This window comes from Denticeps clupeoides, chromosome 2 (genome assembly GCF_900700375.1).
Source record: "Denticeps clupeoides chromosome 2, fDenClu1.1, whole genome shotgun sequence".
NCBI classification, from domain to species: domain Eukaryota; kingdom Metazoa; phylum Chordata; class Actinopteri; order Clupeiformes; family Denticipitidae; genus Denticeps; species Denticeps clupeoides.
The window spans coordinates 9,267,662-9,289,855 of NC_041708.1; the positions used below are offsets into that span (position 1 = coordinate 9,267,662).

The window sequence follows — 22,194 nt, forward strand, 5'->3', positions numbered from 1 at the left end:
GTCACGCCGCTTAGGACATTCCCCCCGGGTCCTAAAGCCCCACAGGACAAAGTGTTCTTTTTACAGTTTCTATAGCGTCAATTATCAAAACTATATCGCTACTTGACATACAAAATATGATTAAAAATATATTTAAATAAACAATAACATGGCAAGAAGGGTTTCTTTATATCAAGGTAAATGTTTTTTTGTGTGATGGTAACGTATGACGTCAGCGCCACTGTAGGTATGCACTGTATAGGACTGCGGATTCTGCACGTGCGTTTTGTTTCCTCGCCGCCCAATGGGAACAGCTTGTTCCGTTTCACGTGTTCTGGACCACGGCACATCTGTTCGATCTGGCAGTCTTCATGAAATGAAAGTTTTGTTTTCGAATGAAGAACGTACACGCGCAAAATAAACTGTAAAATGATGCAAAATGCAATGCTTCGCGGAAATAATGCATGTCAGAAAAAAATCTACTTTTATTATCCACATATTTCCTAATGTATTTGTCTTTGTACCTTTTCTAAAAAAAATCCTTTTGCATATATATGTACACACTTATCTTCCTTGACAATAGAAATTGTCAATATACTTTAAATATATATTTTGTAGCGCGGTTTGTGCACAAATTTGTATTTATTTATAAATCTAACTGTCCTCTTGCTGACTATGCAAATGTCCCACTTGTGGAACTAATGAATTCTAATTATATGATTATTTTACATTCACGTTTGGGATTAGAATGTGCAGCTTTCGTATTTATGCTATTTTCTGTCTTCCTTTTCATTTTGGATTCTTTATTTACATCCTTCCGGTACTGACTGTACCCCTTGGTTGCAGCTTTTGTTTGACGGCAACCCACCCCCTGCTCTCTGCAAAGTTACAAAAGTCTACCGATAAAGAAAGGCTGGAACTCGCAATAAATGTAATGTTTAAAAAACTCCCATGAGACGCATATGCACGCGGCATATGTCAGATTGTTTTTCAGGGAGAAAATAAGGGACATTTGAAAAACAGGAGAAAACGTCTCGCGTTGCATTACTTGCGCCCTGCAAAACAAACGAAAAACACCCATCGTGAAATGACATCATCTCAAGATATTTCAAAAGATTATTAATACAATAAAAATGATAGATTCGTCGAAATCCCAGACTACGGCACAGACTAGTTGGTGATGTGCCGAAACTTGTCTACAAGAGACAATGAGGTGTTTTCCTGTTCGCGAACAATAGACAGGCGCCCCCACCATCGCTCTCTCCCTCTCTCTTTCTCTCTCGCTCTCTCCCTGCAGCTTTTCATCCGCGTTACCGGGCAGGACAGGGCGCTGCGCACGTGCCGCGCGCCGCGATTGGTCGAGGAGTTGCAAGTGGGCGTGGCCCGCGGCGGCCCCGTATTTAAATGCTTTGTGCGAGACGCTGCGGCGTTCAGTGCCCGGAGTCCAGCGCTTAGGACGGCGCCCCCGCTACCGCCGCCGCGCGGAATGAACGCACTTCTGCTCCTTTGTTCGCCAAAGCTGACGAATTGGGCTGCAGCTTCGCGGCGGAGGCTTTAGACGGGACGAAATTTTAACGCCCTGCACTTTCTGTAAGTACTGTTTTCTCGCGGAAAATATTAAATACAACTCGTTTCTCGCGTGTGGTGCATAGTTACAGAGGTTCGTCACTTAGATCCGTCTTAATGACCTATTTGACTACAATAGTTCGGAAGTGTAATACGTTCACCTTGCTGTCGCGATTATGGTGACTGTTTGCTGCATAATTTTGCACGATTATAGATGACGTATTGCCTTTGTGTGAACTGCGCGCACTGCGGTGGATTAATCTGCGATTTCCCCCCCCCCCCGACCCCCCCACAGGGTTTTTGTTCAATTCTCTTGTTCTACGCGCAATTCTACTGTGAGGAATCATGCCCGAGCAGCTGAGTTCCAGCCTCTCGTCTGACGACGGAAGCCTGCCCCCCTCCCCGACCTCGGACGGGACCTCCAAGCGCCTGTCCTGGACTAAACTGATGCAGAGGCTGAGCGACTTCGGTGGCGCACACAGCACCAACAGCAGCATGGACTCAGACTCCGACCTTTCCGACACAGGTCTGTATATCTTGAAATGTAGCATGTTTAATATAAAATGTAGGTTTTTCGCGCATGCATGTTCTAAAGGGCAGGTTTCTTTTTTCAATCCTCTAGGATCTTTCATTCTGCCCAATTTTGCACCTGATGGTGACATGTTTTACGACCCCATGGAAGAAACTTTGCGAAAGGAAGTGGTGGACCTAATAGCCCTGAGCCTGACTGAAGCTAAAGACTGCACACTGCGCTGCTCCAAGCTGCTTATTCCTGAGAAGCTCCTGGACCACATCGGCCAGGAGCTGCTCCACCTGGCTGCCAGTGAGCCGTGCGGCCTGAGAGGGGCACTCATCGACCTCTGCATCGAGCAGAGCGATGAGTGCCAAAGCATGGGGCAGATCGCTGTGGACCCTCACCTCGTGCCCACCTTCCAACTGACTCTGGTCCTCAGACTGGACTCCAGAGGTCTTTGGCCAAAAATCCAGGGTCTTTTCAGCACCAGGTCCCCGGCAGCTCCGATCGTGAGGCACGCACTCCGTCTGAGCACTGGCTTCAGGGTCATCAAGAAGAAACTGTACAGCTCTGAGGAGCTGCTGATTGAAGAATGTTAAAAACGACATTTGAAGAACATTACATGAATGTAGGCCACACCTCACCACTCACCGGGACTGGCAGAAGGTCATCATGTCCCAAGTCCAACATGACGGAAATCCGAGGTCTTCCCAGATACTGATCAGCCGATCAACAAAACTCTGATCATAACCTCTGCAGGCCATTAATGTGCTTTTAATTGTACATTCCCGAGGTACAGAACATACTGAAAAGAAGGAATACTGACTTATAGGGATATTATATTGTTTATTGCACTTTTCCAAAAAAAAAAAAGAAACCATTATGCCTAAAGAATGTGTATTCTTGTTTGTTCTTTTGTTTACCTCAGTTTCTTGCGGAAACCAGATCACGGCAGCTATGTGTACGTTTTTTTTTTTTTTTTTTTTTTTTTTTTTTGTGGCGGCTCCGCAAACTGTTGCAAAACTTGTATTTCGAACCAATTTTTAAAATAGTTTCTAAAATGCTTGGTAAGTTGACTGTAAAAGACAACACGGTTCAAACATTTACATTCTGGTGTTAAGTCTGACTGTATGGTTTTTGTATGGCTGTTTTGCATACATCCATGTGCATTATAATTTATTTGATATTCAAATACTGTTATACTGTACTTTTTTTTTTTTTTTTTTTTTTTTTTTTTACTTCACATAAGAAACTGCAGAAAATAAATTATTTTTCTGAGAAATGTTGCCTGTGATTCTGGCTCATTAGACTAAACCTTCTGTGAAGTTGGGGGTTTTGAGGTACTATATGAAATTGATTCCGGTGGTTACCAGATTCTTCTTTGGCTAAATTCTGGGCATGAATTCAAGTATTTTCTTAATCAGCTGATCCTCAGTCTAATGACTCAAGGCCCAGGAAACTAACTGTCTGTCTGCTTCAACCCAGAGCGAGGGAGGAAGCGGATGGGGGGGGGCAGCATTTCAGCTCTGTGAACGTGCTGCCAGTCATGGCTTTGGCTGTCTCAATTTCATAAAAACCCTAGGGTGACATCATCATTTAACATGACAAAAAAACCACATCCTTGGCACGTAGGATTTTTTTATTATATGCCTCTTGATGAATAAAAAAAACATTGTGTAATACAGTTAAGCCATCGTGCTTAAATAAATGTTCACACTAAATTGACCTCATTGGTCCCCATTCTCTCTAAAAATGTCTGGTACATTAAACACTAAAATCCGATGTTCATCAGTCACAGAATTTCCTGTGCCAAAAAGCCAGTTCAAGACGTACACAATGGGTATCTTCAAATAAAATCCATTTAAATAAATAAATAATATAATCAATTATGTACAAAATTATTTTCTAATGTATATGAATTCTGCATCGCAAAATAATAGATACAGGGAAGTAGGCTTCTGAACTGGCCCTAAGCGCACCGCTACACGCTAATCCTGGGGTTTGTTCACTAGTGTGAGGTAAAAGGTGGCCTCAGGATTTACATAAAAAGATAAAATAAAGTTATTTGCATGTGGAAGAAGAGAAACTAGCTACGCTTTTTATGATATTATGTCTGTCACACACCGAACAAGAACTTTAATGATGTTTTTATGAACAGAGCTGATAATGCTACTTCCTCTGGACGATAAATCACACATGTGAAAACATCATTAAAGATCATTTTTCTTTCTTGGTTTATTTTATCTCTACCCATTTATGCAAATCCTAAGGATGTCTTCGACTTTACACCAGCAAAAGAGCCCCGTGCTTAGTGCGTAGCACTGTGCATAGCACCAGTTCGAAAAGCAGCGTCCATCTTTTTTCTTCTTCTTCAGTCTCAGCAGTGAAACAAGGAGCTCATCTGTCCAACACAGAGCCCACAGTCAAAACGACTGATTCCAGCCAGACCCTAACATGTCCTCCCTTGGCTGCAGAATGAAGAAAATCCCACTTTTTTTTTGTTGTTTTTGGCAGACATTTTAGTCTTCGGCTCCGTGAGCAGACATCTCCTGTTGTGTAAAACGTTGTGAAAACGTTAGCACAAGGACGTTAGCTCGACATACAATGTGAAAGTAATGTGATGGTGGATCGTAATCACCGTTTCCTACTGGTGGAGCGATTATCCGTGTAGTGATGCCTGGACCTCTGACAGCCTTGTGCAGCTAGGCGTCCCCATCCGGTGGGCCCGCTGGTACAGTTCGCTGTCCCCAAAATAGCGAGCTCGATACAGCAAACCCTCCTCTGGAAAAGAAAAAATCTTTATACAACATACACCTTCTTAAAATGTTGTTTTCATGTATTTGAAGTTGCTCATTGGAGGCCAATATGGAGTTTCTGTTAATGCATTTTGCAAAAGGCAGCATTATGAGTACTGGTCCTCAAGTCTGTTTAATCTGGCAGAAACATTATTCTATATTGATCAAAACTGTACTAGTGCTGTCGTCCTAATAACAGACTCAAATGTTAAAAGACAGATGTTTTAAAGCGCTGCGTTCACTGCTCTTTGGTGAACTGTACCTTTAGGGGCATCAGCATGTGCCATTATATTTGCCGTACTGGCTCTTGCATCGCATATTTGCATGCACGCAGACATACACACACACACACACACACACACACACACACACACACAAAAATATTTGTATACCCAGACAGTAGAGACTTAGAAAACAGGAAATGGAAGCGCAAACGCCTCCATGAACATCAACTGATTCAAAATGTCATCAAAATGTCACACCCACCTGACATCCTACACCATTCTGTCTGATACTTATACAGCAACTACATTGTAATTCAATTTTTGCATTGATGATCTTTAACATATGTTTTCATATATTTGGAATTGCAGTAAGTAAAAAACATAATTATTATCACCATAATTCTGAACTGAAAAGCTCATAATTGGACAGAACATCTAACCTAACTCCTGTTACAAGGGTAAACACACAATTCTGCAACTGTACATATTTCATCCACATTGTGTGTACATATGTTCATGTGTGTTTATATAAATTATATGTATTGCAACATACTCCTGTTGTTATTTTGATTAACTTTTATTTTTTTACTTATTTTATTGTGCATTGTCTGTCTCATTGTGCTTATACAGCAAAAGGGTTTCTTATCTGAGCCAGTCTACACACTAGGGATAAAAACCGACCAACCAATTAAATCACAGGATGCCAAAACCCCACCAGGTACAGTCATGAGAGAGACGCACTCTGCTGTTTCTCCTTCCAACAGTTGTTTCTGAGGTTGGAGATGTAATCGTCCTCCACATTCCTCTCCACGGTCTTCAAACTGACTCCACTGTACTCCTTCATGAATTTCTCTGTCACATAGTAGGGGACCCTCAGGGTCTCAGTCAGCCTTTTGTGGGTGTGACCTGAGGATCTGTTTCAATGAAAAAAATACAGCGGGTGAAAGGGACTTATTCAATCAGGTGTCAAATAAGAACAAATCATGTCCAAAACACACTCATATATTTAAATCAGAATTTTAAAAATTACTTTTAAACATTTTGACCAGTATTAATGAAATTTAAGATGAAGTTCATGTTTACACAGGTAAAAAAAAACACTAAAAATATATATAAAATATCTACAAGGAAAGTGTTAAAATACAGGGAAAGGGTCTGGAAACTTTTATCTACAATTGTGCTTCTCTCATTTCGCATGCAACTGCAGTAGCAGTAGCCCACGAGTGGGCTGATGGTGATGCTTCTTCTCGCCCTACACTTTCACCACATGAAACTGTGCACAGTATGTTGTATCAATACCCAGTTCATTTAATTTCTTTTCCAGACTCCACCATATCTCTGTATTAATGACTTAATTTATGTATGATATAAATTATAATTTTATTTTCTGGAATTGAACCCTTTGATTTTGTCTTATGTAATTAGGTGCAAGGTTAAGGAGTTATAGATAAGCATCCAAGCAAAGAAAAGTGTCACATGCTCAAGAGCACTTCTCAGAAAGATAGTGCTATAGTGTCGATGCAGCAAAATGAAGAAAAGAAAAACTTGACGCAAGAGTGTTGAAGTGTGGTTGACCCCGCTCTTAATGGTGCTGCGTGATGGTGTAATCTTCAACACAGCCTTATTATTATTATAATTACTCCATCAAGTATACAAAAAGTGGCAAATTACTATTGTTACATCAATACTGGACCATATACACTGCTGTGTGTCTATATAAGGTTTCAGAATAATCTATTTATATTATAATATCAAATATAAATAGTCTAGAGACTTTCATGACCTCCATGAATTAAATGTGTGCAGCTAAAAAAATATCAGTTTATTGTATTTTCACAATAAATGGTTAAGAAAATCAATACTCTCTCAATTTTACTACTGTTTTAAATAGCTTTACTGCTTCAAATATAATGGTCTATATGGGTGCCTAAAATATTGAGAGGAAGAGTAGCTGAAAAGGCCATGACTGCATCTACTGCGTCTGAGCCAACCAGAGCTGTATCACATCCGTAACCCACATTGCATGCAACACAGCTCAGCCTACCCGCAGGCGATTTCTCTACAAAATTCACAGAAATTAATCACTTTGCCGACTCATCTCCATCAGAACCAGTTTTAGCCACTTTTGAACAGACTCTTGTTAAAGCTTTTCTAAACTCTATTACAACCTCTTTCTCCTTTTTTTGCTTGTAAGGCAACCACTTGTGTAATTTCCTCTCATATAATCCAGTCCTTCTGCTAATCATACAATTTTTGTGGATTATCTAGGGTTCAATTTGGCTGAAAAGGGAAAAAAAAAAAAAAAAAAAAAAAAAAAGAGCTGCTGGTGAACTGTACCCAGGGCCTGTTGCTCAATGTTGCCCTGGGCTTATTGGGAAGACTTATCATTACAGCTCAATCAAGAAGGATCCGGGAACAACGTGCAGCATGTGCAATCTGCCGTCTTGTGACAGACAGCTGCTATATTCTTACTGCTCATGTCTTTTGCACACGTGATTTGAATTATGGCAATTATGACTATAGACATAAACGCTATTTTAAATATGTATCTCTGCTACTGTACTCGAGGGGATGAAGGGTACTTGTTCAAAAATATGTTTAACAAATGTGTCAGCATAAAAAACATGAATATACTACAAAATGTCAAGCTAATACACTACAGTTGGCAAATTAAGACTCAAAAGGAGTAACAAGAATATTAAAAATAACATGAATATGCAAAACATGCCTCTGCAAAAAGCCTTGGAGTTTGGATTGACAACAAACTGAGTCTGAACCATCACGTTGCTGCGATCTGCAGGTTCACTCTCTACAACATTCACAAGATTAGGCCTTTTCTTTCACAACAGGGTACGCAGCTCCTCGTCCAGGCAATGGTCATCTCGAAACTCGACTATTGTAACTCTCTCCTGGCTGGAGCCTCTGCAGTCACCATAAAACCACTCCAGATGGTCCAAAATGTGGCAGCCCGTCTCATCTTCAATCAGCCGCAACACACCCATGTCACGCCTCTTCTCACCTCTCTCCACTGGCTCCCGGTAGCCGCTCGCATCGAGTTCAAATCCTTGATGCTTCCTACAGGGCTGTAAATGGAAGTGCACCCTCTTATATCAACACACTACTAGCTAGCTACGCTCCTGCACGCCCTCTCAGATCAGCAAATGAAATGAGACTGAAAATTCCCTCTTCACGACTCGACTAGCCTAGCCGAGACTACTACCACCTTTACGAAGCAGTTGAAAACCCACTTGTTTAAAAAGTATTTCAGACGAATCTAACACTTAACACGCACATGCACACACACTGCATAAAAAAAATAGTCTAGCCCTTAACAATTCCCTAGCATGTTCTTTTCCTGACAAGTAAGGCCTTATCAGGGCTCTTAGTTTTGTAAGTCAAAACCTATAGAAACCAAACGAGAATTGCTGGTGTCTTCCTCTTGTAAGTCGCTTTGGATAAAAGTGTCTGATAAGTAAAGTAAAATAAAATATCAAGATAATACCCTACAACTGGCAAATCAGACTCAAAACGAAAAAATACCAATAAATAAAATCCACATGAGACATGCGATGGAGGCAGCTAGCTATAAGGCCTCACACCTCCAAGGTCATAGGTTCGAATCCATGTCCTCCCACCACACGAGCAACTCTAACTTGGGCAAAATGTGTGCCAACATACTGGGTTGGGCTCCAGCATCCACAATCGCACAGGATTAAGCAAAAGGACTAAACCGCCACACCCACAAAAAAAATTGGTGCAAAGCAGTTTTCTTTTTAAAATATCAGAAGATGTATTCTAAAATTACTTTTCATGATCATAAAAAGAAAATATGAGTACACAATTCACTGAACTGTAAAATATAACGTGCATACAGATTCTTAGTTTTTTTGTCATCTAGAAATGCAGCTGTTCCACAGCATCTTTAATCAAAGACAGTTTTTAGTGTCTGAATATTCATGAACAAAAACGTTTTCATAGATTAGGTGTTGGCCAATGATTTCATCAGCTGTTCTGCACTCACTGCCTGAAGCTGAGGCTGTACGGGGGGTTCGACACCATCAGTTGACTCAGCACTGACACAATGACCAGGATGAGGACAGGCATGAGCTGGACAAAGAGGGCCAGGCTCCCCTGCCAAAGAGATGGTGAGAGCTGAGAAAGAGCCTGGCGCACATACAAACGTCCACAACAACAGTGTTAGTGAGAGGAGAGGGGAAAAAAAAAAAAAAACTAATAAATACAAAATTAAATGAGAATATATTCACACACATGAATATATTATTACAAATTAATATTCCAAAATAATTACCTATTTTCTAATTTGCAACAATGAATAGGTGATAGTGGGTGGTAATAGCCTAGTTGTTAGACACTCTCCTATGAACCAGAGGACCACAAAGTCACAGGTTCAAACCATTTTACCATTGTGTCCCTGAGCAAAGTGGTACTATCCCTGTAACTACTGATTGAAGTCGATCTGATAAGGGCGTCTAATAAATAATGTCAATGTAAAAGTGATACATTTTGTGGAATAGACAACAGTGTCGCCCCCTACAGTACAAATTGAGGCACAGCACCATGTCTCATGATGAAATTTAAGGGTAAATATTAGTCTAAATGAACAACCATGCAAACAATTTTCAGCTTACACAGACAGTCACCAACAGGTCAGATAAACTGGACAGTTCAATATTTAACGTGCTGGCACAGAGCCACAGTGTGTATTTTGCATTAACACGCTAAATCACAGTAATACCAACCTTGTTTAAGAATGAGGTAGAGTTTAATCTTATTAAATGAAGAACTAAAATAATACGGAAAAAAAGTCCCATATAAAGGCTTACATCTCTCCGCTGCTCTCTTCTCTCGGCCCTCTGGTGGGGGTAACGCATGTGCCCATTGCTGTACATGTGCACATTGCCTGAAAGGAGAAATCTGGATATAACTTGTCTAGATGTGGGCCGGGGTGCTGGAACAGACTGACACTTTGATCACATATACTACATACTGATAGATGAGGGGAAATTCGTTTGTATAGATAGGCTGTACAATAGATGCAATATTAATACGGAAAAATATGGACAAACAGATTTAAAAGAGTGGAAAACTAAGTCCACTCGTTATGAACTATAACACTAGGTCACCATAACAACATTTGAATGAATCAAATTCCCAAAGGGTTTTTTTTCTATCTTGGATGGTGTTGCAGAGGCCTTAAAGGTCTGCCATTATAAAAAAAAAAAATTCATTTAGTGAGACTATTTAACATTAATATGAGTTCCCCCAGCCTGTCTATGGTCCTGCAGTGGCACGAAATGATGATGGGAGTAAAGGTGCTTTGGTCATTCTGCTTCGTCATTCAAAGAGCGAGAGCTCAGACAGTGGATCTGGAATTGTGAAGTGAATTGTTGGAAAAAGTGAAGTGAAAGCAAAGTGATTGTCATTGCACACGGTGTACACAATGAAATGTGTCCTCTGCATTTAACCATCACCCTTGGTAAGCAGTGGGCAGCCATGACAGGCACCCAGGGAGCAGTGTGTGGTGACGGCGCTTTGCTCAGTGGCACCTCTGGGGCACCTTGGCAGTTCGGGGATTTGAACCAGCAACATTCTAATTACGGGTCCATTTCCTTACCCGCTAGGGGAGGGGTTCTCGTGATTTTTCCACCCAGAGAATTTCCCACCCATCCCCTAAAAAAATTAACTCCCTTGACTGTCATGGCTTCCAAACGTGCAGAGCATTGCAGTTGCTTGGTGATCGGATGTAAAAATTAGCATATATGTGTTTTTTTTAGTACTGCTATGTGAGACTCAGAAGAAACAGTGGGTTCATTTATTGAATTCTGGAAAACGCCAAAAACGACTTCCTGTCTGCAGCAAAGATTGTGGTTGGTGAATGGTGTTGATTTCCACAAATGCCCGCTCACTACTATAGGCCGCTGTCCTCCACATTAACATTTAAATCTACAGACACTGAAATGGCACATCCTGTGGAAATCTCATTGTGGGACTGGGACTGGCACAAAGTGGCTGTAATTCTGCACCAAGACTGAATTTTGGAAAAAGACTTGAAATATTAGGAGACCAATAAGACATATATAAAAGTCAGGTTGCTCAGTGACAGAGAGTAGGGTGCCTGAGGGGTGTCGTAAAACCACTCCAGGCTAAGAGGGGGACGGAGCTCTCCCTCTAAATGTGCTGGAGAGAAGCAGTGGTGCCTGTCTCTCACAGGAGCAATGGGATCAGACGGCTGCGGACAGTTTCAAACGATGACTGCATTTAATAAAATCAATCCCTTGCTCCATCAACCCAAATTATTCCATCCACGAGGTATTGCACCGTAAGTGCGAGGGCCCGTCATCATCACTTGCAGCTAGAATTAAAATTTTGTCCCAGACCGGCTAGAGATTATTCTTTTTTGGACAGGTTGATATCTTACTGGCCCTATTTAGACATGCGGTAGATTGATTGTGACACAATATAAATCAGTGCAACACAAGAATAGCTGAAAAAGCCGAAACCAACAATAGAATGCAATATGACAGAAAAGTAGCGTCTGCGGGTAAAGTAAAACCCCATAAATGCAGACACAGCTGGAATGCAAATATGGAAAACCAATCAAGAACACAACTAAAGAAAGAACACTGTGCAAAGCAGGAATTCACAACTAAAGGCTTGTTGTGTAGATCAAAGTCCAGGCATGTAAGTCCAGACTGAAAGTGAAATGAAGCTCAGATACACACACCTGATGGGAAGCCCCCTCCAAAAAACATGTTGAAGAGATCCTCAGGGGAGATGTCTGCTTCGAACTCCGCTTGAGCCGGCCCATGATGAGAGGACCTGGCTCCTTCTTCCCCAGCCAGGTCATACTGACGCTTCTTTTTGCCGTTGCTGAGGACCGCGTACGCATTCCCAATGGCTGTAGTGTGTCAAAAATGTCCCCTGTCAACAAACTGAAAAATAACAGGAAACACAAGACTATCTTCCAGAGAAGAGAGATGCACCTTTGAAAGCCTCTGTGGCACCTGGAGCATGGTTCTTATCTGGATGAAATTTCAGGGCCAGTTTCCTGTAGGCTTTTTTCAGGTCATCTTCTGAGGCGTCCTTCTTGAGACCAAGAATCTCGTAGTAATTTTTACACTGTTTTATTCTGCAAAAAAAAGCAAAATTATTAGTCCATAACATATATGACACACATATAAGATATGGAACATGTATATTCTTTTACATTGCTGCACTAGAAGGCATCTAAAAAAATGCATAAATATAAGAAAGATTGCCTTTAAGCATGGTAAACAAAAACCAGTTATGGGTCAGGTGAGAGAACAAAAAACAACCAAAAAAAAACAGGCCATATTCCTTCCATAATCCTCACATTTAAAAATTAATTTCAGAAGTGGCCCACTGCAGCAAAGGAAAATGCGACGGCATTTTGTATGAGGCTGGATCAAACATGCTCAAAGTCGACCAATCGCTGAATAGACACACATTTCAGACTTGCGATTGTCTTTTTGTACCACAGGTCTGTTCATCACAATACTTATTTTGTATACACGTCCATGGTGGGAAGCATATGCTTCAAACCAGTGGATGAAGACATCAGATCTTAGGAAGAGTACAACAACTGTAGTGTTGATTTTGAGGTTGCTGCACCTCTGGACGGCCTGGAGCTGATCGGTCGTGTAAGATTTGTCCGTGTCTGCACCCTCGGACGTCCTCTGCTGCTGCTCGGTCCCATTGCTGGCCTTTGGCGCTGCGCTGTGATTGGAGGTGTTGCACCAAGTCTGCTCAATGTGTTTTAATAAAGCTAAAAAATGAAAAAAATAATCAAAGGCAGAACACAATCTAAATGCAAAGAATGTAAGAATAGAGCTGGTGTCAATTCATTATAAACATATGTTATTCACGTTCGGCAATGAAAGGTTATGAAGTAACCCCCTGGTTTTGCACTTTGAACTTTGTATTTTTTAAACAAATCTTTAATTATTGTGTTACAATTTTTGGATTCAAAGTAACGCAAGTGATTAGGATACGACGCGAGGAGACGAGCCGCAGGGCCGCGACCGCGCGCCGGATTAAAGCCAGACGTCACCTGCCGCCTCCTCGGACGGGAACAGCCTCTGCGCCTTCTGCAGGAAGCGGCGCGCCTTGTCCGGCTGGCCGAGGCCGAGCGCGGCCTCCGCGATGCGAACGCAGCGCTCCGCCTCGTCCCGGTTTACTTCCATCGCGGAGGCGGGGGACGGAGTCGGACGAGCGGCGCGCGGCAGACGCGGCGACGGTAAACACGGATGCGAGGCGCGGCGCGCGTTGATGACGTTGCATGCGCCTAGTCCCGCCTTCGGCCTCTTACCAATTTATTTCAGATTCTGTTTTTCTGTTTCTTGTTTTTATGTATCGATACAGTAATACCTGACTGTGTATATGTGCAATGTTGAAAATAATGAGCAATAAATATATGGTGCCTGACAAGTAGTGGGGGCAGTGGTGGCCTAGCGGTTAAGGAAGCGGCCCCGTAATCAGAAGGTTGCCGGTTCGAATCCCGATCCGCCAAGGTGCCACTGAGGTGCCACTGAGCAAAGCACCGTCCCCACACATGGCTGCCCACTGCTCACTCAGGGTGATGGGATAAATCCAGAGGACAAATTTCACTGTGTGCGCCGTGTGCTGTGCTGCTGTGTATCACATGTGACAATCACTTGACTTTAAAGTAGAGGGTATGAGCTCAATACTGCAATTGCCATGATTATTCAGTCATCCATGTTAGTAAATAGACCCGAGCATTTATGGACGCATTAAAATAAGATAGAATAGATTTTTTTTAGAATTATCAGTTATCAGTTTTCAGATCTCTGAAAAAAAAACCCAGACCACGGTGTGTTTGAGCAGGTGGCCGCTACCACACAGTAATTCCACTAGATGGGGCTGTTGTTCTGAATTGAAAGAACACATACATACAGAACAAATTGCGAAATGAACCCACGAACCCCATAAAAAATTTATTTTTTAATGCGACGTAAGGAACTAGACTCGGTTTAAAATTCATGAGTTTTGGATTGCTGAAATGACACTCAAAGCACAATGAGGTTATAGTGAGGTAGAATGGGGTAAAAAGCTCAACTGGGGTTGAAATGGGAATGTTCATCAAGGTTTACCACTTTTGTGTGAGTTTAGATAAGATGGAAATACTGCCTCCGGGCAATGGTCATGATTCTTGCACCAATGCCAGGGCTGTGGCATCCTGAGGTCACCCTCTGAATTTGTCAGACAGGTGTCAACATCAGTGTGGCAGCTGGACAAGAAAGTTGCTAAAGTTAGGAGAGTTGTCTGCTTTCTGGACCTTTGATTTGCAAAGCACATGATTTGACTGAGATATCAGTCTTCGTTCAGGTATCATGAAACATGAAGTGAAGTCAAAGTGCTTCAGAACGTGCTGTACACAAAAACTTTATCCTCTGCATTTAACCCATCACCCTTAGCAGAGAGCAGCCATGAAAGGCACCCAGGGAGCAGTCCAGGGGATGGTACCTTCCTCGGGATTTGAACCTGCAACCCTTCGGTTATAAGTCCGCTTCCTTATAATATGCGTGTGTGTGTTTAGAAATAGAATTTTATCTTTCTATATTTACAGATTTGTTTGACTTCATACTGGACACATATTTGCTCTGAAGACAAAATGAAAATGCAGCTACGTGGATATTCGAAGTTCTTTTTGCCGGGGGTGGTGGCCCAGCACTGTTGAGCAATTTTGGGCCAATCGTGAAACACATTTTGATAGGTGTGCTCTTTCTGGCCATATGAAGGAGTTTCTGCCCCAGATATCAAAGTATCACTGATGTCACCCAGTCCCACCCCCTCAACAAAAAACCCATAAAGATTAGATATGTATATGTATATGTTGTTTCATTGCGGCTCGTTGTGTTTTGATAAATGTGTATGAATTATAAGCAGAGGCAGATTCTTCAGGGTCACAAAGTAAAACACACATTACTTTCATATTATTAGACCTTCCAGCTAAATGTTGGATTAAATTCTGGTATTCAATGAGATCCACACAGTCTGATACTTTTTTAAAATAAAAAGTGTTGTGCAGTGCTGTGATGTAAGTAAGTAGTGGGGCAGTGGTGGCCTAGCGGTTAAGGAAGAGGCCCCATAATCAGAAGGTTGCTGGTTCAAATCCTGATCCACCAATTTATTTTTACTTTACTTTACTAATTTTATTTTACTTATTTATTTTTTATTTTACATCGCAAATGGCATCTGGCTTAAAACTTTTGTCAATTCCAGGCCGGTTGCTCCGTTGTGAGAGGTGCAACATAAACTTTATTTTTAAAAAATAAATTTTATTTTTAGGTATGAAAGTGAAGTGATTGTCACATGTGAGACACAGCAGCGCAGAGCAGTGTGTGGGGACGGTGGTTTGCTCAGTGGCACCTTGGCGATTCGGGATTTGAAAATGAAAATGCAAAATAAAATAATTATAACATTTTGTCCAAAAGCCACTTTAAACAAAAGATTCTTCTGATTCCTTTTAAAAGAATCCACAGAATCAGCAAACATAAGATGGAAAACAACCGTTTCAGAATCTGAACCCCAAATGGGAGTATGTGGGGTACATGGGACAGAGAGAAGGGTGTGATTGTTTGACCTTAGAGAGCCAATAAAATCTGCCATATTGAGTTGATGCATGCGACGATGACACTAGGCTGTCAGTTCATAGTGTTGTAAGCCTGAGTTTGGAAACTGTAACCCATCACAGCACTATTAAAAAAACATGATCACATCTTCTGCCTAATTGTGCAGAAGTAATCAACATCGTAATGGCGGGGATCTTCCGCACATCATCGATCCCCTACATCGGGGGCATGTGGTCACCTAGTCTGTTCCTCCCAGATTATGTAACAATCTTCCACTGGCCTTGAGATCAGTGGAAACCATTAGATTGTGTAACTCAAAGTCACACTTGTTCAGAACAGCCTTGGACGAAAATGGTAACTTCAGTGGTGTTTCTTTGTCACATAAATAAAGTTCCTGACTTGCTGTTAGACATTTGTCACCTTGTGCCATCTGTCTATCTATAGAGGCATGTATAAAATGTTTTTATTTATGTGAAGGGGGTGGCAAATGGTGATAAGTGGTGATAAGTCAAAAACCTCATTGTAAAAATGAGAGGTATGATGAACAGAATATAAACATGACCAAGGTTACAAGGGTTCAAATTACACGGTGGCGTTCAGAGAGCCCTATATTCTGGAGAGTACCGCAATAATACTACAGTGAGAACTGAATAAAAGTACTCGACTTCCATTTAGGCAGTTTGGCGAGCTATTCAGGTCTGTTCTGTTCTGTTGTCCTGGTCATGTGCCATTCTGAAGGCTTGGTTCTCAAAATGTGGTGCTCGGGCTCTTTCTAGTGATTGATTTTTTAAGATTACTGTTCCTTTTCACAGCTATGTACAATTCTTAATATCCTCAACGACTGCCAATGTTCTCGCACCACAGCAAGGCGGCGCTCATCCTGGAAGGTTTAAGATCCGCTGTTCGGTAACACGCGGCGGGAAGGGACTGAACGGAGGAGGCGTGGCCTCTCGCGAGAGGCGAGAACACGTCTTTTTAACAGTTTTACTCGCAACCACTGGCATTTTATCATTATTATATTACCAATAGTACAAACGTGGAGATATTTAAAGCCCTGGCGAGGTTTTCAGTGGAGCTCGAGGTCCTGGACACCTTCCTTGAACAAACCGATGCATCATGGCAGAGATCTTTATTATCCTGTTTTTTTTTATGATGACTATCCAGATACAGATTTTGACCCCATGTGTCGCCATGAGTCACCCCCCCCCCCCAGCCCTCCACCCACCAAAACCGTGTACGTGCTCTCAGCGCCTGGCAGGGAAAACGGGAATAAGCGCGCACGAAGCGACCCGAACAGCAGATGGGCGGCGACCAATGAGGCACGCGGTAGAAGGTGGCATCGAATCCGGCTCGACCAATGAGGAGGCGCGGAGCGCTACATCTGGAGCCGGAGCTCCCCTCCGCGTCCAGTGCAGCATCCGTCCGAGGGTCTCTCGCTGGTGAGTTTTTGTTTTTTTTAAATATATAAAATCATAACCACGTCCACGGAGGTGTTTCTGTCGTCTGCTGTAAAAGTAAAACTGATTGCTGCTCTGGTTTCCAGGTGTCACACATTTTCTTTGGAACAAGAACAGGAATAATGAACCGAGAAACGCATCTCAGGCACGGCGCCGCGACGCCGGAGTCCCAGATCCGCGACGATGACTTTGACGTCACGTACGAGGAGAAAGCGGGACCCAAGCCCCCCGTGAGGCTCGTGTGGAGGAACCTGATCCTGATGGGACTGTTGCATGCGGGTGCCGCGTACGGAGTGTCCCTCCTCCCGTCCGCCTCCCGGTACACGCTGGTGTGGTGTAAGTAGGACATTTAGAACCATTCGCCGTCTACGTTACGTTGTGACGTCGTCTGCTTTTTTTTTCCCTTGTTGATCTGGACGGATCCAGCTCTGTCTAATCAAACGTTGCATGGCACTAATGACTAATACAGCATATGCTTCAAAATAGAGCTCCACAAGGCTCCATGAGAGTTCTGAAAGCGTCCCGTGGCATCTGACACCTACATGATGGCAGCAGATCCTTCAAGTTGTGACTTACGGGGTTTATAGCACGTCCGCACATTCAGCACTTGCTCGGTGTTAGTAGGCCACGTTAACAACGTCCCTTCCTCAACAAATTTGGAAGAGTGGCAGGGCATCTGAAAGGAAAATTGCCACCATGAGGGGCTTTTTCAGCCAAACTATGAATAGCCATTATGATCTGAAACCCCACCAGACCCAGCATCACAGAGATGCTCCTCCCATGAACCTCCCAGGTTCTCCAAGATTGTAACAAGAATCAAATCAAATGGTGTTAATGTTGTGGGCCATCTGTGTAATATAACACACCGGGAAACATTATGCCTGTTAATTACACGTATTGGTCTGTTAATTACCCATGTGCATCGTCCTTCTATTGTGTTTGGGGGGGGGTCAATGATTTTCTTCGTTAGCACTGAAAGGCATCTCAGATTGATTCCGGTCATTGACTCTTTGCTTCAGAATCTATAAAATCATCCCATCAGTAGAAATTGTACAATATCGGTTTTAGGTTGAATAGATTTGTGTGTGCTACAGCAGTGTATATTGACCTTTTGTAATGACCAGCAGTGTCTGACGTGTTCCCTTGTCTACCCCCCATCCCCCCACCCCCCCATAGCCGCCTTTTGTTTCATCGTGAGTGCTCTTGGAGTGACCGCGGGGGCACATCGACTTTGGAGTCACAGGTCGTACAAGGCCTCCTTACCTCTGAGGATATTCCTTGCGATCGCCAACTCCATGGCATTCCAGGTACTGGTCTTCAAACGCGGCCTCTTCAGTTTGCTGGGGTTGTTTTAGGGTCTGCTTTTGAATCAAGGGGCACTATTTTTGAACAGGCATGAATCGCAGCGCCTCACGCTAAGCATAGGGTTTAAATAGTCCAGAATGAGGAAGTAGTGTGCACAAAAGCTGTAAGCCATTTAAAACCATAAAAACATCATGAAAGGTCACGTTCTGGGTGACAAAATATCTCTCTCATGTTTTATCGCATTATATAAATACCACACTTAATACTTAGCATTACTTTGAAAAATGGTGGTTATGGATGCCTGAGAGTAATCAACAGTTTTCTGTCCTTTCTGACCTTCGTCGTTCCTCCAGAACGACATCTACGAATGGGCAAGAGACCACCGGGTCCACCACAAGTTCTCCGAGACCGATGCAGACCCCCACAATGCGAGCCGTGGATTCTTCTTTGCACACATTGGCTGGCTGCTGGTGCGCAAGCATCCAGACGTTATTGAGAAGGGGAGCAAGCTGGATCTCGCCGATTTGAAGGCGGATAAAGTTGTCATGTTACAAAGGAGGTAAGGGGTAACATTTTCAACATTGTTTAGGCAGGTTCTTTTTTTTTGTTTTAGACTGAAGACTGAATCTCATCCTTGTAGGTTCTACAAGCCCTCTGTTCTCCTCATGTGCTTCTTCACACCCATGTTCGTGCCCTGGTACTTCTGGGGGGAGTCCGTGTGGGTGTCCTACTTTGTCCCAGCTCTGCTGAGGTACACCCTGGCCCTCAATGCCACCTGGCTGGTGAACAGCGCTGCCCACATATGGGGCAACAGGCCATACGACAGCAACATCAACCCCAGAGAGAACAAGTTCGTCACTTTCAGCGCCATAGGTAAGACTTCATGTCAGCTTTAGTCCTCAGCAGATCTTTGCTCCATTACATGGACAAGTGTTAAGTGTTCAGAAAAGCGTGGACTGGTTGAGAACTGCTGCGTTGAAAGATGGTGAAAGAATATTGATTTTTACAGGCTAAAATTAATCAAATAAAAAAGTTAAACCTCAACCCTCCTGCCTCCAACAAGTATTGAAAGTATGTTGGACAATTCTGTGTTCTGAGTCCATTTTTGATTGATCATATCTAATATGTTGTAATAATTAGAGATAGACCAACCCTTATCAGCATGAAAAAATGCTGTATTTAACTTGTGGTAATAGCAACTAAAAGTAAAGAAATACAGACTGGATTCAGAGGAGGGTGTTGGAATTATATACAATTAATTTAGATTAAAAAAAAATATGCAATAAGGTTTTCAGCTTTAAATGCAGTAATAATAAAACATCACTTCATAATATTTGTTTGATTTATTTATGTAATTTTGAAATTCATTACAGTTTCTAAAAATTTTGACGTGAATTTTTTTACAATAAATGTAATTTTAGGTGAAGGTTTCCACAACTACCACCACACCTTTCCCTACGATTATTCCACAAGTGAGTTTGGCTGGAAAATGAACTTGACCACCTGCTTCATTGACTTCATGCATTTTGTGGGACTGGCTACAGACTGCAGAAAGGCTTCTCGTGAAGTGGTGATGGCACGCGCAAAACGCACTGGAGATGGCAGTCATCGGAGTGGCTAAGGAGCACCTTTTTTTTTTAAACTTTTTTTTCTTAAGATAAAAAAATTTGAATGTAATTGAGGGCTGCTTCTCTGTGGTGTAGCTAATCTTCAACAACATTGGAGTGATCTTTTAAATACAACAACAAAACAAAAAAATTTAATTTGATCAAATTTCCACCCAAAAAACTGCACCAAGGGCAGTCACCAGCTGCCAAAGCTCCAAGCCTTCTGGAGAAGAATCTCTACAGGCCAATCGATGGCTGGAAAGTAGACATTTTGTCAGTGGAACTTTCCTAAGGGGAAAAAAAATCCAACTAAATAAGGTGACAAAATTATAGTCACACAAAGTCCTCCACCATGAGGCAACGGACAGTTTTGTCGAATGTTTGATGATTTTTACTTTGCTAATTTTCTTTTTATATTTTAAAGGAGAAGTGTTCATCCGTTCTTGAGCCAATGGTGAACTTGATCACACCTGAAAAAACAGGCGTGTGTGCTGATAAAAAGCTTGCTTCACCAACATATTGCTTGATTAACTCAAGCGTGTGGTACATTTTAATTGTTGTATTGTATTTAAAACTAATTCACTGTTTTTGGTGAAAAAATAGGTTAATTATTTTTAGCATTTGTTGTCAATTTTCCCCACATTCATCTCATTGTCAAATTTTACCTCTCCAAAATAATGTCCTTGTTCCATAATGGCTAGATGGTCACATGTGATCTGTTTTATATAAAATTATTCAATATTTGCAAAATATTGAAAGCACCATGTACTACATTCATGTTAAAAATGGCACACTGTAATGAACGGGTACCTTCCAGGGTTTTACCCCTCTAAATTAAAGGGCTGGTTTGTTACAGGATGCTTGTACCATTTTGCACAAATGTTTAGGCTGATAAACAATCAAACTTCAGTGTTGTAAAACCCAAAAATCAAACCCTGAGCTCTGTGAAGAGCGTTTTTGCCTTTCATACATCTGACCAGTATGTTAATGAATATAGGCCTCTAGTTTTTTTTATTTGTTTTTCTTTAATTGGTGACTATGTTAATATAGTACACTTACAAAAACTGTATTTAAAAGAATTAGGAATTGTAGAATTGCCAAACAACCTTTCCTGCCCCAACTATTTGTTGTCCAAAGAGCAGAATAGAGCAGTGTCACTGCAAATCCTGAAGCCAAGCACACTTCTTATGTAAGCTTAGTTTTTCACTCCATTCAGTTGATTAGAAATCAACAACCATTACTGAATTGAGGAAGTCATAACACACTCTGACGTGAATCCCGTGTTCCAATTCAGCCTTTTTGCAGAGTTACAAAAATGTTGTGCCTTATAAGAATGGCACATTTTGCAAGTACTGTAAATTAGGGCAGGTTTTCTATGAAACGTGAAAGATGCTGTACATTTGATCCTTTGTTAAATTCTCACTGAATCCATTAAAACAATTGTACAGCTTGGATACTCTTTTCACCTGTAACTCCAATAAAATAATTTTTAAAAATGAAATATGTTGCATTTTCTACTTTATGTACATATATAAATATATATCAAGCATGTGGAGTGTTAACAAAATAAAATGTACATTTTGTACATTAGTTGTAAGAGAATGGTCTTGCACCTACACACCATGTAACCAGCCTGAGACAAGACTTGGGTCTATAATACTTGGTAAGTTGTGAAAACATTCATAATAAGTTGTTCTTAAATGTTGTTCTTATGTCTAAAAAAAACAAAAAACTTTTGCTTAAATCAGACCAGTGAATCTTGTATAAAACTGAACCACCACCCTCAACCTTCTAAAAGTCAGGGGGTCAGCAGTTGGGGGGCAGGTTTTGAATGATTTATGCGGACGACATATAATTGGTTGGGCTGGATCAGATCACATGACACATCGTATGATATTCAAAGTGTATAGACAGAGCTGTTGGAAATGTAAGAGGATCTGTCAGTACTTGCTGCATGACTGTCAAACTTGGTTCCCAGACACCTCGCCCTGCCCCGAATGTGCTGCATCTGTGCAGCGTACCTAATGACTCTAACCCAAACCCATTCACATACAATATATCTAATACACTAGATGTACTTGCCTATGAACCAGAACACAGTCAAAGTCACAGG

General features: G+C 41.8%; 3 protein-coding genes across 3 annotated transcripts; 2 read left to right on the plus strand and 1 right to left on the minus strand.

Annotated features, from left to right (window-relative positions):
- Positions 1–1,398: 1,398 nt before the first annotated feature.
- ddit4 (DNA-damage-inducible transcript 4) lies at positions 1,399–2,936 on the plus strand. Its single transcript, XM_028969970.1, has 3 exons — positions 1,399–1,569; positions 1,841–2,071; positions 2,168–2,936. The coding sequence occupies exons 2-3, from the start codon at positions 1,891–1,893 to the stop codon at positions 2,656–2,658; spliced, it is 672 nt and encodes a 223-aa protein (XP_028825803.1). The 5' UTR covers positions 1,399–1,569; positions 1,841–1,890; the 3' UTR covers positions 2,659–2,936.
- Positions 2,937–3,680: 744 nt separating this feature from the next.
- dnajb12b (DnaJ heat shock protein family (Hsp40) member B12b) lies at positions 3,681–13,384 on the minus strand. The gene is made up of 9 exons (XM_028970557.1): positions 13,171–13,384; positions 12,732–12,885; positions 12,083–12,228; positions 11,824–11,997; positions 9,923–9,999; positions 9,100–9,209; positions 5,820–5,992; positions 4,698–4,840; positions 3,681–4,608 (listed from the first exon to the last, which is right to left on the minus strand). Exons 1-8 carry the CDS (start codon positions 13,301–13,303, stop codon positions 4,719–4,721), a joined length of 1,089 nt encoding a protein of 362 aa, XP_028826390.1. The 5' UTR covers positions 13,304–13,384; the 3' UTR covers positions 3,681–4,608; positions 4,698–4,718.
- A 3,608-nt stretch (positions 13,385–16,992) lies between these two features.
- Positions 16,993–21,582, plus strand: scd (stearoyl-CoA desaturase (delta-9-desaturase)). Its single transcript, XM_028966502.1, has 6 exons — positions 16,993–17,151; positions 17,256–17,505; positions 18,346–18,476; positions 18,828–19,033; positions 19,115–19,347; positions 19,896–21,582. The coding sequence occupies exons 2-6, from the start codon at positions 17,292–17,294 to the stop codon at positions 20,093–20,095; spliced, it is 984 nt and encodes a 327-aa protein (XP_028822335.1). The 5' UTR covers positions 16,993–17,151; positions 17,256–17,291; the 3' UTR covers positions 20,096–21,582.
- The last annotated feature ends 612 nt before the right edge of the window (positions 21,583–22,194 follow it).

Bases quoted from the DNA above. Each gene is read 5' to 3' on its own strand.
- ddit4 (XM_028969970.1), top strand. From the start codon at position 1,891: ATGCCCGAGCAGCTGAGTTCCAGCCTCTCGTCTGACGACGGAAGCCTG. The intron at 2,072-2,167 runs GTCTGTATATCT...TCAATCCTCTAG, and splicing joins CTCCGACCTTTCCGACACAG to GATCTTTCATTCTGCCCAAT.
- dnajb12b (XM_028970557.1), bottom strand. From the start codon at position 13,303: ATGGAAGTAAACCGGGACGAGGCGGAGCGCTGCGTTCGCATCGCGGAG. The intron at 12,886-13,170 runs GTGACGTCTGGC...TTCATTTTTTAG, and splicing joins CCCGTCCGAGGAGGCGGCAG to CTTTATTAAAACACATTGAG. The intron at 10,000-11,823 runs GTGTGTGTATCT...TTCTCCTTTCAG, and splicing joins TGGAGGGGGCTTCCCATCAG to GCAATGTGCACATGTACAGC.
- scd (XM_028966502.1), top strand. From the start codon at position 17,292: ATGAACCGAGAAACGCATCTCAGGCACGGCGCCGCGACGCCGGAGTCC. The intron at 17,506-18,345 runs GTAAGTAGGACA...ACCCCCCCATAG, and splicing joins CCGGTACACGCTGGTGTGGT to CCGCCTTTTGTTTCATCGTG. The intron at 19,348-19,895 runs GTAAGACTTCAT...ATGTAATTTTAG, and splicing joins CGTCACTTTCAGCGCCATAG to GTGAAGGTTTCCACAACTAC.